This window comes from Columba livia, chromosome 5 (assembly GCF_036013475.1).
Source record: "Columba livia isolate bColLiv1 breed racing homer chromosome 5, bColLiv1.pat.W.v2, whole genome shotgun sequence".
Lineage (NCBI taxonomy): Eukaryota > Metazoa > Chordata > Aves > Columbiformes > Columbidae > Columba > Columba livia.
In genome coordinates, this window is record NC_088606.1 from 50363588 (window position 1) to 50384604 (window position 21017).

The 21017-nt window shown below is 41.8% G+C and overlaps 1 protein-coding gene across 14 annotated transcripts in view; it reads left to right on the top strand.

The window, feature by feature from the left end:
* TSPAN4 (tetraspanin 4) overlaps nt 1-21017 on the top strand; it is a 445369-nt gene that overhangs the window by 111380 nt on the left and 312972 nt on the right. For 4 of the 14 annotated variants that reach the window (XM_065066078.1, XM_065066072.1, XM_065066066.1 and 1 more), the window contains exon 3: nt 5956-6025. The exons of 4 other annotated variants lie outside the window; for them this stretch is intronic. Coding sequence is in view for 3 of the 10 variants with exons in the window: in XM_065066066.1 (XP_064922138.1) it covers nt 5956-6025 (70 nt within the window). In the remaining 7 variants the exon portion in view is untranslated. Of the gene's footprint in view, nt 1-5955; nt 6026-8069; nt 8127-21017 lie in introns of all 14 variants that reach the window. 6 more of the 14 variants (XM_065066069.1, XM_065066079.1, XM_065066065.1 and 3 more) reach the window with 4 other exon arrangements.

Consider the following 21017-nt stretch of genomic DNA (forward strand, 5'->3'; position numbering starts at 1 on the left):
TAGTCAAGGGCCCTGTCTGTTGACCAGTGGACATGTGCATGACCATAGCAGTCCATCGGTCTAGATGTTTCTGTTGCTTTACAGGTTGGAGAAGGGGGGAGTGCATCTGCCACACTTCGTATCTGAAGCTTTTGCTCATACCTATCCATTTATGATTTAAGTAACACACATTTTGAATGTATTATCCCTTTTGGATTGCACACGGCAACACCTACTTATTTCAACTTACTTTGACTTTGTTTCATAAGTGTAAGAAGGGATGTTGCTTTTTGGAGGCAGCTTGCTCATTCTACTTATTAATTATCAGGACAGTGTGTTAAGCGTGAAGTTGAGTGGGTTGAGATCAGGAGTCAGGCTGTAGTTCCCAAAGAGAGACAATATAATCTTGTGGTTAAGATCAAAGGCTGCAGATCTTGCCTTTAGTCACTCTCTTTGCACATCCTTCAGTATCCCAAAGTCATAAAGTGAGGGAGCTTAAATTTCCCTGTCTAGCCTAGGTGTTGTAAGAATAAATTAATTCATGTAGATGAGTCACTTGAATGCTCTGGGACTATGGGTTATTTAAAAACCTAAATTTATCACTGAAGCCAGACTTTTCTAAAGGGCTCTGCTTGGCTTTTAAGCTCATGCCAGTAGTTGTCTTACCACTGTCATTTAGGATTTGCATCACAGTTGTGCCTAGAAGCCCACATGGACATCAATAATGTATTACACAAAGCTTATTATTCAGGAGTCCTTGCGCTAAAGAACTTGCAGTCATGTCAGAGGCAATAAATGGATATGAATAACATGAGAGAATGGCAGTGTAGTACACCATGTATATATATAGCTGCCCAACCACTCACATTTTGATCTTTGTGGTTGCTTTTTGGCCTTCCTACCTGACGAGATCTCTGATGCCAGAAGGCCATGAAGACTTAAAACAGGTACATATGTACAAGCACTGCCAGGGAAGAGGAAAGGACAAAACTGGTTCCTGAAAAGCTTTACAGATGGCCGATACAGATTGATTTTGTTATAGTGGAGCTGGGAGATCAGTGTGTGATAAAGTGTGGTGAGAAGCCAGGAAGCTCAGCATTAAAACAAGCAACTGAGAGCAGGTGGAGAGAATCAGAGGACTTATTGTAATTGTAGCTTTAAACTGGGGAAGAATCTCTCTCTCTCTCTACAGCAGCATTTTAAACAAATGTAAGTAGTACAACATTGCATTTATCAAGAGAGGAGAGGAGCAGAAGAGATTTCAGTAGCAAATTTCCTAGCAAGATCGTTGCCAGATTAGCTTGCAGACCAGTCTGTCTGTGCACTGCAAGGTGTATTTCTGCCCTAAATTGAATTATTCTAGCTGTCAGCAGATGCTTGATAATATAGTGATCTGTGCTTGAGAGATTCGCTCTTTATATTAGTGTTGTATTGCATTCAGTGCTGAGGCTAAGACAGAGCCACTCATCTTTACCTCATGGTCCCACATGGACTCACTTAACTTAGTCATGAGCAAGGAATTAAATAAGAAGACAGACCTTGTCAGCTCCAGGCATTAATATAAATCTTGGTGCTTGTAATACATTTACATGGCTCCCCCAGGTCTATCTGGATTTATAATCGCCTCATTTGCAGATCTTCTGGGATACTGACCACTCACTTTTGCTTTGTAGTTCTTCAAATCAGAATTCGGCCCAGGAGATAACCAGCAGTAAGTTTTTCTGACAGGCACTCAGTAAGCATAGACATTTGCCCACCTTAGTGTGTATAGGCATTTCCTCAAGTAACACTAAACACTCTGCCTGGGAAACAGGGATTCGTGCTTAGCAGGCAACAGATTTTTCTCTCAAATTTCTCTTGTTCAGATGCATTTTACCTTTAAACGTTTTAGAGTTATCAGTTCCCAGTGGCTGATACAAGGTCTTCATGAACATGTTTAGTGATCTTTTTCTTTAGAAAGGGCATGTCTGCATCATGGGGCCCTGAATTAATGAATGAGTAGTCAGTATGTTTGTTTCTCACAGGGATTTCAGTAAGAGGCTCTTCCTTGTTTCTTTATCTTAATCACGTGGAGATGCATTAGGAATACAAGTAGCAGTTTTGTGGTCCTAAAGCAGGCATGATCTGCTTTTAAGATGGCATATGTTATGCATAAGCCTTTGCTGATGATTTTATGGAAGGTTCATGAGCTGAATGGAGCTTAGAGTTTGATTTACCCTGGAGAAACATCTTACAGAAGGAAAGATGCAGACATGCTGGAACAGAATAGTAAAGAGATGCTACTTGTGCTCTGTTTTTCTAGACAACGAGCAGTTTTCTGTATTTGAGTTGGTGAACTATTGCCTATAAACACTACTGAGTTGTTTATACAAAATCATACAGAAGCAGGGAAGGGTGCGTGACTGGAGTCTAGTATGTGTTTGTTTGTTTTTCTCCTGGAACCTTAGAAAATACTTATTTGATCTTGAAGTTAGGCAGAACTCTTCCATTCCTTTCTATTTCAACGCTCTCATATTACTACAAATAAATAAATGCCAGCATATAATCTTATAAGTAGTCTGCACTGGGAGGTGGGGACTTGAGCCTTCATTCTTCCAAGCAGATGCTCATTTTACTAGCTTTTATCAGAAGATAGCCCAACTGCTGCAGAGCCTTAAAGCAAATGTCATTCCTGGGACTTCTTTCCTTCCTCCTTTCCTTCCATAAAAAGCATCATGGTAGTGTACACCAGAACAGCTGATAATGTTGCTAGGTACTTCCATATCTAATGTAGATGTGTTGTGAAATCCAAAATAAGCTTAAGAAACAGCATTAGCAGAATCAAATATTGTAAGAGGCTGATGTCTCTGTAGCTATATAAAGGGCATTCAGACTGTCAGTGTTTATTTTAATAGCAAGAGACATGGATGCTGTGACAAAGCTTTGTTAAGGTGACTCTTTCTATTATACAAACTGACTATTGTGCATTTCCTCCCTCCAGCTGCTGACTGTTGGTGCAGAGGCAGAAGCTGCTGACTCTGTATCTTCATTGATCTTCTGCTTTCAGCTGTTTTGAGAACCAACTCATGGCAGGCTTCAGCCAGTTACAGACCAGCTGATCATGACAGTAGAGGACTGGATGGATAATGGCAGCTAGGTAGGGGCAGCTGATGTGTTTTTCAAGTGTAGCTTTCAGCACTATGTGCCTATGCATTTCTTTGAGTGCCTGGTACAGCCATTTTGTATCACTTTGGGCTCAATTTTGTCCTCATGCACATGTGAACCATTCACAGTGGAGATGGTGAGTTGTGCATGTGTGACTACAAAGGCAGAATTTAGTTCAGTCTTGTGCTAAAGTTGAGTGGTAGCAGTTTGTGACAGAGTCAGTTGCTTTCTATTTTATTACCTAAACCTGCTATGCTACTTGCTGTCTTTCTCTCACCACCTTCCCCTTCTATTCATTCCAGGTGAGTGCTAATACAAGCACTGCACAAGTGATTAGAGCTTTGAGGTAACTCAGAGAGAAACTGCAATGTTAATTCAAGATACAGCATCAAAAGCTGGAAACATTCCCAATTGATGAAAGATTTGTGTGCATGTTTGTGTGTATATCTATATAGCCTGACTGGTTGATATTTGATTGTGGTGTTTTTAAATTCAATTTAGAGGATGAATACAAAACATCTTCTGTTTCTGCTACTGCAGAGACAATATTTACAGCTGAAGCCTTTATGGTGACAGTCCCTCTGTAGCATACGTTTCAGAGTATTGCTGTTCTGCTGCCTACAACCTTTCAAGTCTTTGTGGTAACAACCACAGTAATATTTCTCCCTTCATTTTCTTAGCTCAGTTTTGCTTGAGCTCACCTAAAACCTCATCAGCTGGTCAGAAATACTCTGCTTTTCTTGTACTGTTAAATGGAAGGAAGGCTCCTGGCATGGTGTCAATAGTCTACTATTAGTAACTGGATACAAATGAACTGAGCCTTTGCTTTTCCTAGCTCACATTTTATTTTGTTTTTTTTTTTCTTAAAAGAAGATTTATTATCTGTATGATGAACTGTCAGGCTCAGAGATCTTTTTCAAGCACTGTTTTGCTACTGAGCAATTCTGAATTGCAGACCAGGAGTTTTGCAGTTGTGCATGCAATGCCGACCAGGTGCCACAGCAGGAGTTCAGAGGGAAGATCTGCTGACCCACAGCTCCTCCCTTGGTTTCCGGACATGAGGTTGTAGCCAGCTGTCTCTCGCTGGAGAGGGAACTTGTAATACACTGCAGGTGTGAGTCTGTATGAGAGACTGATCTTCAAGACTATACTTCCGTATTTGTTTTATCATGCAATTGCTTGGCCTTAACTCCCAAGGACTCATCCTTAGAATTGTAGCATCATAGAATAGTTTGGAAGGGACTTTCAGAAGTCATCAAGTCCTGCCCCTCTGGAATGAGCAGGGACATCTTCAACTAGGTCAAGTTGCTCAGAGCCTCGTTCAGCCTGGCCTTGAATGTTTCCAGGGATGGGATATCTACCACCTCTCTGAGCAACCTGTTCCAGTATTTTACCACCCTCATTGTGAAAAGTTTCTTCCCCTTGACTAGTCTGAGTATCCCATTTCTTTAGTTTAAAACTATTACCCCTTGTCCCATTGCAACAGGCCCCGCTAAAAAGGCTGTCACCATCTTTCTTATAGGCCCCTTTTAAGAATCCTTATTTTCCTCAGCTAAGCTTCAATATGATTCATACTCATGGGTCTGCTTTTCTCTCACAAGCAGTCCCGTTAATAGCCGTAGAGGATCTTGGTATTAAAACAGCACACAAATGTGTGGAGGGCAGGGCCAAGAGCATCCTGGCTTGTATCAGGAATAGTGTGACCAGCAGGACTACAGAAGTGATTGTGCCACTGTACTCAGCACTGGTTAAGGCCCCACCTGGAATACTGTGTTCAGTTTTGGGCCTCTCATCATAAGAAGGACATTGAGGCATTAAAGTGCAGGGAAGGGTGACGAAGCTGGTGAGAGGCCTGGAGCACGAGTCTTATGAAGAGCAGCTGAGGGACCTGGGGCTGTTCAGCCTGGAGAAAAAGGAGGTTGAGGGGAGACTTTATCGCTGTCTACAACTACCTGAAAGGAGGCTGTAGCATGGAGGGTTTTGGTCTCTTCTCCCAAATAGCAAGTGATAGGACGAGAGGAAATGGCCTCAAGTTGAGCCAGGGGAGGTTTAGATTAGATATTAGGAAAAAATTCTTCAGGGAAAGGTTTGTCAGGCATTGGAACAGGCTGCCCAGGGAAGTGGTGGAGTCACCATCCCTGGAGGTGTTTAACAGGCGTTTAGAGAAGGTTCTTAGGGACATGGTTTAGTGCTAGAATTAGGTTAGGTTATGGTTGGACTCTGTGATCCTGAGGGTCTTTTCCAACTGAAATGATTCTGTGATTCTAGGACTTGCTGTGTGCTGTAGCCCCAGTGTTAACATGCCTCACCTTTTCATAAGGGATAATCTCAAGTGAAGGTTCTATCATGCCTGTAAATGGGATTTTTGTGCCTGACTTATAAGTGAGTTGTCCCCTAATTCAACAGGGATGCAAATAAATGAGGTAAATTATAGATAAAATGTGGAGGGAATATTTAATGTAGTTAATTAAAATGTAATGTAATTTGAAGAGTTAAAGAAAGTTTCCTGCCTTCATATTCCTGAAGATTTACAGCAAAAGAGGCTAGGTTACCCGCTGTCCTCTGAGTACTGGGTTTTGAATATACATCCAGCCAATCTTGCTGATTGACTGACAATCTGAGGTGGCTGCATAAACAATAACACTCATTTCTGAAGCAGTTTTCCTAAATGTTGATGCTGCCTGCCTTTATCTGTAGCTAAGCAGCCACTTGTCCTTTGTTGGGGATGGAGGCCCATATGAGCGACTTCACATTGGTGAAAGTTCAAGACGCAAATGCAGTAATTTCTTCATCTTTATATAGCTGAGTGCTCTTTTTGTGCTTCTCTGCCAGCAGGTTGCACGGAAGTTTGTTGACAGCAGAGAAGCAACAAGACTCAGGAAGCATTCAACCTGGTCAGGAGGTGCATATTCTCTGGACCGCAAGATTTATGCATGTGTCTATTTTCCCAAGAGTGACCTCTTCTAGATTATTCTTGTTCCAAGCCTGTCTTTTCTAAGTGTGGCCCTACAGCCATTGTCAAGCCCCTTCCCTGTAGCTCTGCTTTAGTCCCTGTGTCCTTGATCACTTAGCTACTTTTGTAGACTTTCAACCTACAGTTTCTCTCCTGACCCCGTCAAATATTGTGTTTTCATACCAGTTTCCCTGCCTTTGCCCAGCCAGTTGCAATTTCCTGCTCCCTTCTTTTTTCTTAAATCTTGGTTTGCTTTTCCTCCAATCCTCTCTGCCCTGTACAAGGTTTTAAAAATATTTGTGTCTCCATTCACCTGCCTGTCTCCCCCCATGGCTGGTTCTTGACTCCTTTCCCTGCTTCATGTGCCACTTTCTCTGCCTTAGTGACAGCAGGGAGAGCTCAGAGTCCTGGTGTATGCTTCTTTTACCTGTGCAGTGTCAAGACCCAGGTACGGCTCAACTCGGAGCTGCTGCTGCAGAACATCCTGCCCAGTTCCCCCACTGGGTGTGAGCTCACTGCAGCTGGACTCCTTGTAGGTGTGAGATATCCTAAAGCGTAATGAATGTTTGCAGAGCCCGTGCAGACTGAAGCACACGATTGTAGGTGGGAAGCTGTAGTATAGCAGCTAGATTATTCCAGAGTGTATCAATTAGTCATATTTGGTGGTTTCTGGCTGTGCACTGTTCCTTTTTAAAAAGAAAAAAACCAGCTGAAATGCTACGTATATGTAAGATACGCTGCTGCCTTCTGAGGTAATGCAGCACTCTAGTGTGTGCATTAGCACATTGTCTTGTTAACACTGAAATCCTTTCTTTCCACCTGCTATTTGAAGACAGAGGGCCTGAGATACAGTAAATTGGTGCTTAAAATAATCTTTTCCCCCTTTGTTAAATAAGATAATGATATGATAGCAATTTTTGAACAAGAAGGAAGATAATGTAAGGCTGAGTAGTAAAATCAGCTGACATTAGCCAGGTGGACAGAGCTCTGAGAACTGTCCTAAAAGAAGGATGTCAGAAACCAACAAGAAAGGTATTGTTAAGAAAAAAAAAATAGAGAATTGTCCTTATCTGTGGGAACAGAGAGAGGAGGGTCCTGTGACCCCTCATTAGCCTATAAAAAGAAAGATGAAAGATTAGAGATTCCAGGTTGAGATTTGCCAATGGATAATATGTGCCTTGAAGATGACAGGTGAGATGTCCAAGTTGCTGTTGGTGTTCATGGGCATGTGTAAGTTAAGGAACTTGTTAGCACGCTTTGGTTAGGATTGAGATGTAGATGACTGAGGAGAAATTTATGATTGAAGGGCATCTGCAACCAACTTGCATGCTGTCTTTGTGGCTGCAGTGGCTTTGTGCTGCAGTCTGGAGTGATATTATCATGGAAAGTACCCTAGAAGAGCATCATCGAGCCTTGACAGATGTCTTCAGGATTTGACAGCCTTCTCAGACCAAGTCAGTTCCTTGTTACTATAACAAAAACACTTTTCCCACTCTTTCTTCAGCTGAATGAATCAACAGTGACCCTTGGTGGTTAGAAAGACTCAGTGCCTGCTGGTCTGCCATGCATAGCCATCCCTTATTCAACCTGTATACCTGTCTCCTGAGATCCTGAATATTATGGGCATTGGCTAAAGCATTGGGCATCTTATTCCATAACTGATCAGACTGATGTTTTAAGACAAAACTCTCGACTGGCAAGTCCAGTTTGCATGGAATCTTAGTTTTTTAATGGAGGTTTTGGGCGGGACACTTAAATCTCACTGTGGGATGTTTGTGTCATCACTTTGCCATATAAATTTCCCCACTGCTAGTCTGACCTATAGCATTGTCCTGTTTGAAGAAAAGCACAGGCACTGATCTCCCATCCCTCACTCCATACAGAGAGTTTTGGAAAGAGATTTTCTTTAAGGCCAATTTGAATTCATAGAGACCAGCACAATGAAATTTAGCATCAGGCCACAGCCTGTCATTGTCTGTGATTTTCTTTATAGGCATCTGTCTGCTGCAACAGCCTTCCTCGCATCACCGTGTCTTGGTGCAACTATAAGGTGAAGCCTCACAGTAAGCTGTTATTTTGATGAGTATAACTGATGGTGAGGATGACATGTTTTTACAGTTCAGCAATCATTTCTACTCGTTCTTGATCCTGGGCTGTGCTTCAAAAAAAAAATTTAAGTAGAGTCACCACCTGTTCATTTTTCAGTCAATCTGCTTTTTTAATATTTTCATAAAAAAAACACCCCTCTTTAGCAGAAGTCAATTTGTTTCCCTGGCTGGCTTCTGATTCCTGGCTCATTTTCTAACCAAGTGGCATCTCCTTTGCCTCCTCTTTACATCTTTGGTACCGGTTACTCAGTGTGACGCTTGGCACATGAAATGGCATCACTGGAAGCTGTGTTTAAACTACTTGAATCCAACCATAGTAGAGTGAGTGTGAAGGTATGGACTCATGAGAGAATTTGATACATAGGAAGAAGGCATTTCTATAAAATTTTCAGTTTGTTCTATTTCTTCAAAAATAGGTTGTTGTTAATACATATAATGCATCTGCATGTTGCTAGAGATTATATTAAATGTGTACATAAAAGGCTCAGGCATAGTGAACATGTACAATGGTGATGTCTGGGGCCATGATTTCTGGTGCCTAATTTTAGAAGCTTAAAGCGAAGTACAAGAGGTACTTGAAGTTCCTTGATGGTGTTCCAGGACAAGCATTTGCTGTTTCTGCTATTCAAAGGTACAATTTTAGTATTTGCTGTTTCTGCTATTCAAAGGTACAATTTTAGTATATGTTTTCTCACATGTACCTGTGTTTACCTTGTTGGAGGACTGAACAGAAAAAATCTTGAGACCTTTACAGCCCCCACCTTCAGTAATGCTTTGGGTGTGCGCGCACGTATATGTCAACTGTATATTGATTTGATACAAAAACTGTGGAGAGCTTTGAATAAAAATCCATGTTTTCTCCTGACTTTCTTGAATGTTACTCCTATCTGATTTTGGATGTAATACAGCTTAGGCAGTTGTGGAACTGGCCTGCATGTATCCGCTTTTGCTAAACTGCATTTAGAGAGAGCTTTGAGGTGGGTGAATGGTTAAAAAACCTCTGTCTTTCAGACAGGTGGCCATGTGAGTAATTTTGGAAAGCTCCCAAAGAGGCCTGAAGAACGAGAGCTTCACCACTTTGTCATTTGATGGTAGTTTTCATTGTTTCTTTTCCCGCAGTTTTTTGCATTCCAATCTAAACTCTCCCCTCTGGAGCTGGCTGCAGCAGTTGATCATTGAAGAAAATTAGGAGTTTGAGGACTTTGCTGTCTGGCATTTGTATTGCAAGCTACCATTTGTGTTGTTCCATAAGATATGTGCATATATGCTGTGGTTCTGATGCAGGAGTCTGTAGAGACCCGTGAGGGTGTCTTGTGTTCTGTTTTGAACTGGGGTTTCCAACTGGGTCATTTGGAATTTATTATTTTGTTTGGTTGATTTTTTACATGAATTATGCTGTTGTATGGTAGGGAGCCACTTAATTTTGAAATCTTAGAAATAGCACTTAGACCAGAACTAAAATTAAATAGACATTGGGTATGGAAGGAATGCTTTCACTGGAAATTAAACAAGATAAAATTTTAAAACCCTGCAGTGATGTAAAAATAATTGTCCGGGTGCCTTCTTTAGGCTCTTAGTGGTATAAAGTGCTTTTATAGAACAGTGCATCTGTTATAGAATGAATTCTTCATATTTATGTAGTGCCTGTTGTCTCAGGCTGTAAAAACACTTAAAGTGATCAAGTCTTTTAATCTTACAGAGAGGTGTCTTGCCCTAGATCACAGAGCGTGTCAACAGGGGTGGCTCTTTCACTGGGGACATGCGGTCCATCCCCGCTACAGTTGATAACCTCAGGTGAAATCTCTCTGGGCCTTATCTCCCTGCTGTGTTAAGGACAGATGACACATGCCAGCACCACTCCTGGCACCCCAAGATGCAGGAACACGAATCACACACTGGTGCTGTGTGGTAGCTCTCAATGGTGATTTCTACCAGATAAAAAGCATTAGAGCTCCTTAGTCTCCAGCAGTACCCTGCACTGTGTGAAAAAGCTTAACATTTTTTAGGGAGAATAATCTCTAGAACTTGTGAACCACAAAACTGTCGGTTCAGGAGCTCAGGTCAAACGTGCTGGTGATTTGATATTTGTCAAATGGGATGTTTCACTTTTAGCCATTTGTGCACTCAAAATTACCCTGTAAATCTTAGCTTTCAAAGAAATAGGTATATGCTGAGACATTGTAGCCTTGCAAGTTCTCTTACTGGGAGGAGAACTCATCACTTCACCTTATGTGGACAAACTGATGTGTGGGCTTTCATAAAATTAATATGGTTACCCCTATAAGGCTATCGCCCTTGTTTCTCACCATCTTCAAACAGAACATGACTGGAAGAAATGTCAATTAAACTGAAGCCTCTCCAGGGCAAGGCTTTTGTTTATTACAAAGCACTGATGTATGAAAAAACAGTGCTATAATCATCTGTAAATGAACCACGAACTAGGAAAACATCCACGAGCATTTTATAATGAGATGTGTTCTCTAAAGTTGCAGTTGGCCAGGGTAAATCAATAGCCCATTGAGTGCACTTTTATTTTAGTCCTAAATGTGTGAAAGGCAGTTTTAAGTGCCTCTGCTTTTGAGAGCAAAGACTTTAAAACTTCCTGACTCTAGCTATTTTCAATGCCTTAAGTTGTGCACTAAGTAAGTAGCAATAAATTTCCTGAAAATGCAGTAGGCCTTTCATCTTTATTTGCTGTGACTTATTCAAAGGAGGAAAATAATTATGGCTTCTTGTTTCAAGGAGCATTGTTCAGTGTACCAATGTTTAATGACTCTTGGGTTAAATATCATTCCTAACTCATCACTTTTGAGCCGTTCGTTGTTTCTCCAAGGTGCTTAACAAGGAAAAAAGAGAAGGACGAGATAAAGTAGAGGTAGCTCTGAAGTGCATGTTGATGTTTCAGCACAAAGATTGGACAGTAGAAGAAATACTGGTTTTGTTGCTTTAAACATCTGCAAAGAACTTGTCTTATCATCAAGACTATAGAAGCAAAGAATCTCTCAAATGGTCTTTTGGATAGTGTTCACTTGCCAGTTTGCTGTCTCTGCAGGATGAGTATCTTCTTCCAAGTCTACATACTTTTCTGCTTATTGTGACCTTCAACTGCTCCTTTCCCCCGTCCTGTTTCTTCATACTACAGATTGCTTCCCATAGCTGCCTTTGTCTCTGATTCATCTATGCCTTTCCCCATCTCACTTTAATATGGTCCTTTCATTTTGCTTCTCTTTATTGCAAGCCGCCTTTGCCTAGGTCTAGTGAATCCTTTCGTTTTGATTGCAAGTGCATAATAGGCTCAGAATATCCTGCCTCACATCAAATTCATTCCTTCTTGCATGCCTTATTATTCCTTTTTGGGCCAGTAGCCTTACCCCCTGCTAACACCTCTCTCTTCACAGGGAGAAGCTCCTTTGCTGCAACCCTCTTTTCAGCAGAGAACTTCGATATGGTCCCTTGAGAGTAGCAAAGAGAAGATGATGTATATAGCACATCTGCATGGTGTTTTCCTAGGACTAGTGTCCTGTGGTCCTATATGAGCCTTAAAATCCTTGGTGGCCACAGCTGAATTCACTGCATAAAGCTTTTCTACTACAGGATATCTGAGAGGGACTTTGGATATCTGGGGTGTTCGATACTATTGCATGCATTTCAATCAGTTAAGGGATGTTGTTCCCCTTCATCTTATTTGAATCAGGTCAGATGGACTTGTCTGCATCCATGTTATATCTCACCATGGTCTCTTTAGTTTTTTTTGTCATGCAAAGGAAGCTCCTGCTTTTTCTCAGAGCTGTGCTAATGGCTCCCTCAACTTACCCTATGCTGGCAGCGCACCTGATGCATGGAAGACAGTCCTAGAGTGGTGTTGGGTAACTGCACTGATCTAATGCCTCCTAAGCTTGGAACAGTCTGTGCTGGACTGACCTATGCACTTAACACTGGCAATGGTGCCAAATTGTACTTTGCACTGAAGAGTAGAAAAGTGTGACGTTGTTCATAGGAGTCCTGCAGGTGCATGATGATGATGCAATCTGTATATATCTGCTCAATAGATTAGTCTTTCCTGGGAAGAAACATATGGACAATGGGCAGCATTTTAAACATACAAGTGGTTTTTAAAAGTGTGTGTATATGTGGGGGATGGTGTGTGTATGACAATGGACCTTGACAATAAGTATAAGCACATATGAATTAGGAGAGAGGTCACCTGTTTCTCAGACTTTGTAGGTGATCCTACTTTTTGTTTTCCTTGCTTGTCCATTGGTGTAACCCAGTGTGTTGTTTCCAGTCCACGGTAGTTCTGTCATTCCAGAGTCTTATCACTGATACAGCATACCTGGATATTTAAACATCGACCAGAAAGCAGAAGAGGTAGAAAATTTTTTCCCAAACTTGCCATCAGAAAATTAAGTTGCTCTGATGTCTAGAACATCAGATGGGAAATATGCCAGCCCATGGACACAGAGCACATGTGGACAGAAGGCACTTGTTTGATAAAGAGTTGTGGGAAATCTGGCATCCTTTTGGGGCTGGTGTGTGCAGTCTGTGATGTGCTGTCTTTGTGGAAGATTCTGGGGCAAAGGATTCCTCTTTGAGATGAATGGTAGAATCGCTCTCCACGTTCTTGGTTTCTGTTCTGGAATATGGGCAGCATACTTGACTGTTGCAGAGTAAGGGTTTTGGGGATAGGAAGGAGTAGGAAAGGCAGTTACTGTCTCCTAGAAGGCTGTCAATCCCAAATGGGTAGTCTGCTGCCTAGCTTTGCATTTTTGCAGTGTTGAATTACAAATGGAGAAATGTCTGTCATATTGTACCATACCAAGAACTGAAGATATGAATTCACATCTCCAGCTGCATGCTACACTTGATTTAAATTCTCAAACACAGGTTTCTTGGTAAAAATGTATAGTATATTTAACCTGACTTTTCCTAAGTCTGAGAAGATTTGGTATTTTTTGGCTGATCTATGTTTATGTCCACATAAACTGAGATGGAATAGAAGGTTTGGGATATTTTAAGGTATGGAAAGTGAAGATCACAGAATAATCATATGCTAGGAGTCACTCTACAGGAGTACTTCCTCTGTGTCTAACTGGTATAAAGCAGTTTGGCTTCACTGATGCAAGCTGTGGTAGCAGTCAGTGATCTTTCATTTTGGAGAAGGGGAAGAAGAACTAGAACAACCTTCACTGAAAGGCAAAGGGGGTGCTTTTGTTCAAAGGGAATGGTCTCAAAGGATAGTTGATGTCTTCACGTACTTTTGGGTTGCCTTCAATAGCTGTTTTCAGGTAATGATCACAGCAAATTCCCTCTCAGCTGATTCTGCAGTTTCTTGAGAGCTCCCCATCATAGATATTTCTTCTTGGAGTGTCTTTAGCAGAGACATTAAACAGTCTAACACATGTTAAGATTTTGCAGTCCTCCAGATGCTAATGCTTTGTTGGTGTGGTTCAGCAGCAGGACTGATGTATTACCTTGCCTTGTCTCTCTCTTGAGATGTGTAACCACCAAAATGCCCTTATTAAATAGAAAACAGAAGGCGGAGACTGGTACTTGGAAAGCAAATCAAGTCATGGGACTGACACCTTTTGTTTGTGACAGGCTCTCAGCACTGTCTATTGCAGCAGCCAGAGCTTTGTCACACATGCGGGACCAACGCATCTGGACCCTGCCCATATATTTTTCCTGTGATGCCTTCTGGTATTCTTTGTCTTTATACCCAGCGCTATTTACTAGCCCGCTGTCTCCTGGGCTTAGAGAGAGAAAACATGTGCTGCCCCTCTGGCATGAAATGGGACATTTAGCAGGCATGGTTTCTAGCACTGATACATAGTTTTATCATCAGCAGTGCAACTGAAATTAGGGAAAGCAAGTGCTGTTTTTAGTTCTTGATTTGCAGCCATTTTGAAGGCTTAGGGCTTGTGTGACAGATTTAACGGGTGGCTTTTTACAATAAAAATAGTGTGGACATATCCACCTATTCCATCTGTGTCATGATTCGGACTCACTATATATCCTCTATCATGGAGCACTTATTTCCCAGGGAATTATTTCTGTTATTGCCACTATTAATAAGCTAACTGCTAATTAGGGATCAGTCCCATCTCTTTCTGACAAGTGCCCTGTATATACTGCATGTGGAAAATATGGATATCAGCTTGGAGTTTTGAAAGGCCAACTCTGAGGTGCCCCAAAGAGCTGATAATCTCAGTTTTGGGGCATAGCAAATGGATGAAACACCTACAGGTGTCTTAAGCACTAAAAGTCAACACAAATCTTATTTATGCACTTTGTGTTGTCAAATCTAGTCTTATACACACGAGAGCACACATTATACTTGACTCGTTTGAGATGTCCCTGGACAGCTTCAGTAAGGACAGCAATGGGTGAACTTGTGGATAGGCAACCTAGGGCTTCTGTTTTACATACTGTGCTTTATGGAGGGATTCTCCCCTGCTTGCTATACCAAAGCTTCAAAACAGAGTAGTGGGCTTGCCTGATTTCTACCTTCTGTACTAACTGAAAAGAGGCAGCTTCCAAATTGCATTACCTTTTGCAATTACGTTTGTAAAGTGCTCAAATAACACATTTACAATCACTCTCTTCTTTAAACTTTAATCTTCTCCATTCAGATAGCCACAGCTCAAAAATCCTGCTCAAGGCAAAAGCATACCGTAAAAACTGAATGCAAGATAAATGGGCCCTCCTGGCTGCTGAGTGATGAGGACTGGATCTGTTTGAATAGTTGACACAGACTGCATTTTTCATTGCCTTAAGGCATCTCTTATAGATCTTTCATTCTCTTTTTTTTATGTTGTTCCTTCTCATGGTTATTATTGTCCAAAATAAGTTAATCAACACTTATCTAAGGTGCAAAAACTACTGTAAATAAGGATTTGTTGAGTTTCCTTACCAGCTTTGACCAGGGTTGTGGTAGAACTACATATGTGGTTCAGTAGCTGTTTTTGCAGTTGACACCATTTAAGACTAACCTAGCTCCTCAGTGTAGGAGATAACTAACAATATAGGTGTTGCAAGTGTACCTCTCTTTATAATGAAAGTAATCTTGGAAATGATTAGTTCCAGTAGGCTGGCTGCCGAAGTTCCCATAGCTCCTCAAATCCACTGGGATGGGGAGGTGAAGAAAGTGTTGGGAGGCATCAGCTAATGAGTACTTCCCAAGCAGTGGAGAACTCTGCTTACACTTAATCTCTTTCTCTCCTTTAATTCCCATTTCATGGCAATATTAGTGGGGAAGGTTTTTTTGGATTTTAACATGAATGACTCTTTTACGGTTCTGTAAAAACTCTGGTGCTTCTAATGGCTAATGACTAGTGAAAAATGTGACCAATAATTTTAAATCCTAATAATCATGTTTACCCCAGACTCCTGTGTTCGCAAAATAATCTGTACCCGATGTGGTACCATTAACAGATACTTTTTAGGCACTTTTTTCATATATCTGTGACCTTTCACACTCTTAGTGCACACATGAGCTCTTTTGATGAAGCAGGCAGTTGTCTTTGAGGTATTTGAAATAACTGAACAGATGCATGACTGCCGCACACCAGCTCAGTGCTAGGCATGCCTCCTGTGCAGCATAAATCAGGAGACTTCAGGAGGAAATATACAGTGCTAGACTTCTCATTTCTTCATTTATCTTTGCCGCATTGTACCCTCCTGGGAGGGATAATATTTTGATGGGTGAATAAAGTACCATTAACTTTAACATTATCATTAATCATCATGACAAAGGAGGACAAGTAGTCTTTGTATCTGCTCTTGCCACTTGTTTAGTCATCAAACCCTTTGCAAAATGAGTGTAAACCACAACTTTATTAAGGCTGTGTTTCTGTGATACGGGTGTTTTGACAGCAATACCTGTTTTATTAACTGCCACCACTACCTTGCACCCCTAAGGCACAGCATCATCTCCATCCATTGCTCTGTGCAACTGCACATGCTTCCACCCTACTCAGGGTGCCAAACTGGCTCAACTTTATAGAGAACAAATAACAGAAAACGTATTTTGGGGAGGGAGGTAGTAAGAGGATAGTTTTTCTAAAGCTGCCTCAGTTCCCTGGTCCGGTTGACTACCTGGCTTTGTGAAGAGCTCACCTGGCACTCACTGAGAGGAGTGGGCTGGGCTGAGGGCAGGCATACCTGTAGGGTGGGATAAGAGGTGGAACGGTTTCAAGACAGCATTTTCAAAACGCAGTGAATTGTACTGGGAAACGAAAGCCTAATTTGGTAACTTGTGTAAGTGTTGGTAGTGCTTCAGTGCCAGGGATAGAGAGTAGTCAGGGTACTTTGTTGACAGCTTTTGTGGAAGTCTTGTTTTTTTCCTGTTGAGGCTTCTTGAAGAGAAAAAAATCGTCATGAGTAGCATGTGTGTTGCACAGCAGCAGAGGGCACAGGAAGGATGTGGGCCAGCACTGTGAAGTTCAGGGGCTCACTCCAGGTCTGCTGAGAATTAAGGCAGCACCAACTAATTTTTATCAAGTGTCTTTTCCAACAGTAGCTTTTCATGATGACATCACACAAAGAATTCTTCAAGTATCTTTCCTCCTCTTTTTGCTTTCAGAAAGCCACTGCAGGTGTGTCAGATTACAGATGTGCTTTTCAAAGGGATTACTGTACCTCACAGAAGGACAGATTATTCACTGTCTACTTGCCTTGGGTTTTCATTTTCTTTTTTTCATTTGAACTATCACCCTGCCTCTTCCTCAAGCATAGCTTTTCTTTCTGTGAAAGTGGGGCAAATGATGAGTGGATTCTACTGCATTGGTGTTTACTAAATTGCTACTTAGAGGCAATTTTCTTGCTTCCTTCTTGGAAATGCTGTATCTGCAACTGCTTGCTTGTGACTAGGTTAGGGCTTTGTTCTCTGTTTTGTTTCTTTGTTGTTCTTTTGAGGGATACCCAATTTAGGTCTCTTGGATTAGCCAGGTAAATCAGCCACCACATCTCCCTTGCCTCCCTTTGCTGTTGAGCGAGAAGGGCTCCTCTGTTCAGAGTATGAATCTACTGCAGCTCCATACTCTGTGCTGACTGCAGAGGCTGTCTGAGGAAGAGGGACAGCTAGCTGAGAGACCTCAGCCTTCCCTTCCCCTCTGTGACTTTCTTTACTTTTGATGCATGCTTTTTTTCCAAAACAGGAACATTAATCAGCTTTACCATATTCTCACTTTCTCCACACTTTTGCTTCCTCTCCCCTTTTTCCTTCTCTGTCCCTTGTAACCATGCTAATCAACAAGTTAATATTAATTCTTAAATAGCGAGTGTTGAAATCTGTGGAATTGTCTTGTGCTGATTTGTATGTCTGGACAGTGCATTAAAACAGCTGACCGGGTTTTGAAATCTTCAGTACTAGGCGCTGAATAGAGCAACCTGCTTCAAGGGAGTAGCGTTAATCTACTAAGGATGAACATATGTTGTAACCTGACGGCTTTGAGCAGCATTTTCCATCTGGGTTGATTAAGTCTTGAAGAATTTACCCCAAAGAGAGGAATGGATCCTTGCCACTTAAAACAAAAAACAAACAAACAAAAAAAAACAAACAAAAAGTCAGAGAGAGGGATTTGCCTGCCCAAATGTGGATGTTTTAGGCACCTAAATTTCCATGTTGAAGCTCATTGTTTCTGAAACAACCTGCAGAAGACTCTCTGGCCGCTTTCTATCTGGCCATAAAATCCAGCCTTTGAAGCAAGTCGTGCAGCACAAAATCCATCATGTGCTCTCAGCATATGGCACGACAGAGCAATTTGCTGTTGCAAATCAAGTATAATCAGCCCTGCAATACCCTACCTCCTTCCTGTATAGTACAGTTTAATACACAGCAGAGAGGAATTAGCATCTCAGTGAAGATTTAGAATAAAAACATTGGCCTTGCTGGACATGTATGGGAAATGATCATGAATGTGCCTGAGTCTGGATATTTCTCTAGTCCTTTCTGCGTGTGCACAAGGGGAAAGCTTGGCAAGTGTTTGCCTGCATTGAGATTCTGAACCAGACTCACAGCCATTGCAAACGGATGATCCCAGTCTCTGGCTGAGTTGGCAATGATGAATTGAAGCCCTTGAAATACCAGACTGAGCAGATGCGAGTGACCTTAACTGACACAGAAATGAAGCCTTATCTGCATCAAAGAGGGGGTTCAGCTCATCATGGTCTGCTGTTATAAACAGCAGAAGAGGAGAAAGGCACAGAAACTAGTCCAGGTGAAGTTAATCAAAAGAAGGCAGCTACGAAGAAGCCTGGCCTTTTTTTTTTTTTTTTTTTAATCCAACAACCAGAATGCTGTGCCTGTTTGGGTTTTGTGCTTTTTCTGTTTTCTTACTACCCCTTTTCAACGTTTCAGCTTCTGCCTTTATCTTGTCTTTGCCCTGATGTATTCAGAGCATGGTTTTGCATACAGACGGAGCAGTGAGTTGTTCCCCAGATTAGTGGGTTGGTTGGTCAGCACTGGGCACTGCAGGCTATCCTTTATTCATAGGCAGGAAAAGAAAACAACTCTTTTTCTGTCACCAGCATGCTGAGGCCTTACCTCGTAGGAACTGGAGGGATTCTCACAAGTTCCCACGTACAGAAATTGTCTCTTACTGGATGTGCCTATATTGTGCCTAGCAGAACAGAATCTTGAACTTGATTGGAGATGCTGAGTATAAGTGAGGTAGAAAATACTAAGTGTCACTTTTCAGGCCAGAAATATGTTTGGGACATGTGTGTGGACTTCTATGTGTTGATGGAAGCTGTTCTTGAATTTGCAGAGGATGAGGTATAGGGACAAGCAGGTAAGCCTGGTTTGTGTTTTGTTTTCTCTGCATATATGTGAAAGAAGCAGCCTTGTAGGAATCAGTACGATACCAAAGTACAATACAATTTCAGCAGCCTTGTAGGAATCAGTACAATACCAAAGCTGAAGGGGGGTTAGTTATGCATGATAGTAACTTTAGACTTCTGAGTACTCTCATTGCCTTACGTGTTCCATTGAATGTGTACCGTGGAAACTGTAGTTTAATTTGTTTGCAGGGCTATCATCTCTGGTGCTTATTTCCCTGACAGCAGTGACACAAGCAGCGCTTTCCCACATTTCCTCAGATGACTGCCTTGCTAGCAAAGGCTGTCTGGGATAGTAGGTCATTGTGAAATGAGGATTTTTTTCTTTGCTTTCATCAGAAAAGGCTGTACCTAGATGCTTGCTTCCAACAAAAAGAGAGGGAAATCAGAGGATAGAAATAAAATGTGAATAAGACTCTGCTCACAGTGGAAAATGTTAAAGGACAGGAGTGTCAGGAAAGCACCATTTCCCTTGATGACTGGTTGCTTTTCAGCACGCAGTCATGCAAGAGCATGTCTCCTGTAACGGTAGCACTGTGTGCTTTACAGCACCTTAGATCTGAAGACTTCAAAGAGCATTGTGAACTCAGATGAGTTAAATCTGCATCAATTCTGTGACAGAGATGCAATTACCTCTGTTCTACAAATGAAACTGAGGAAGAAAAGTTTGGGTGCTTAACCAGAATCAGGAAGTCATTGACAAAGGTAGGAAGTGAATGGGAGCTCTGACTTCTAGTCAAGTATGCAGACAGAAATTAGCCATAATGAAAGTATTAAGCTGTGTTCTGCCCTTCCTTATGCAGTCGAACACATAAATCTTTCTTTTTTTTTTTTTTCTTTTTTTTTTTCTTTTCTTTTTTTTTTTTTTTTTTTTTTTCTGGAGCACTTAGCACTCACTAGGTCCCATGAAAACCTGCAGGAATAGTGGTAGGTGTTCTGCAAATCAGACTCTTGAAAAGCAAAACATGTTGTACAGTTGGTTATGTTAGACCCATTGATCTTTCTTAAAAGACATGTTGCATTATGCATAACATTGCACAGAAGAAACAGCCTCAAGTGTGTGGAGTACTGGCAAGCTTTCTGAGGCCATTTGGAGTGCATAGAGAAACACAGGATCAAAATTGACCAGAAGAGACAGGAAATAAAGCAATTACTGGGGAGAAAGTGAGAAAGGTGAATGAGAATTATGGGAGAATGGTGGCAGAAGAGGACAAGTTTGGTCTCAATGCAGAAGACAGTGGGAAAATATATGCGTGATAGGAAGTACATGAATTACATAATTGAAGAACAGAGATTTTTGGTGAGGTAGCACAGCCCTGAGGATAAGAGAGCTACTCAGGAGCACAGGGCCATGCATTCTCTTGCCTCCTCTCTCAGTGACATACCAACATCGCTCCCTGCCTTTGCACTGTGTGACGGTGCTGTGATCTCGGCTGAGTCACAGTATCACAGTATGTTTGGGATTGGAAGGGACCTCAAAAGATCATCTAGTCCAATCCCCCTGCTGGAGCAGGAACGCCTAGGTGAGGTCGTACAGGAACATGTCCAGGTGGGTTTTGAATGTCTCCAGAGAAGGAGACTCCACAACCTCCCTGGGCAGCCTGTTCCAGTGTCTGTCACTCTCACTGAGAAGAAGTTTTTTGTCAAATTTAAGTGGAACCTCTTGTGTTCCAGCTTGATCCCATTACCCCTTGTCCTATCATTGTTTGCCACCGAGAAGAGCCTGGCTCCATCCTCGTGGCACTCACCCTTTATATATTTATAAGCATTAATAAGGTCACCCCTCAGTCTCCTCTTCTCCAAACTAAAGAGACCCAGCTCCCTCAGCCTTTCTTCATAAGGGAGGTGCTCCTCTCCCTTAATCATCTTTGTTGCCCTACGCTGGACTCTCTCCAGCAGTTCTCTGTCCTTCTTGAACTGAGGGGCCCGGAACTGGACAGAATATTCCAGATGTGGTCCCACCAGGGCGGAGTAGAGGGGAAGGAGAACCTCTCTTG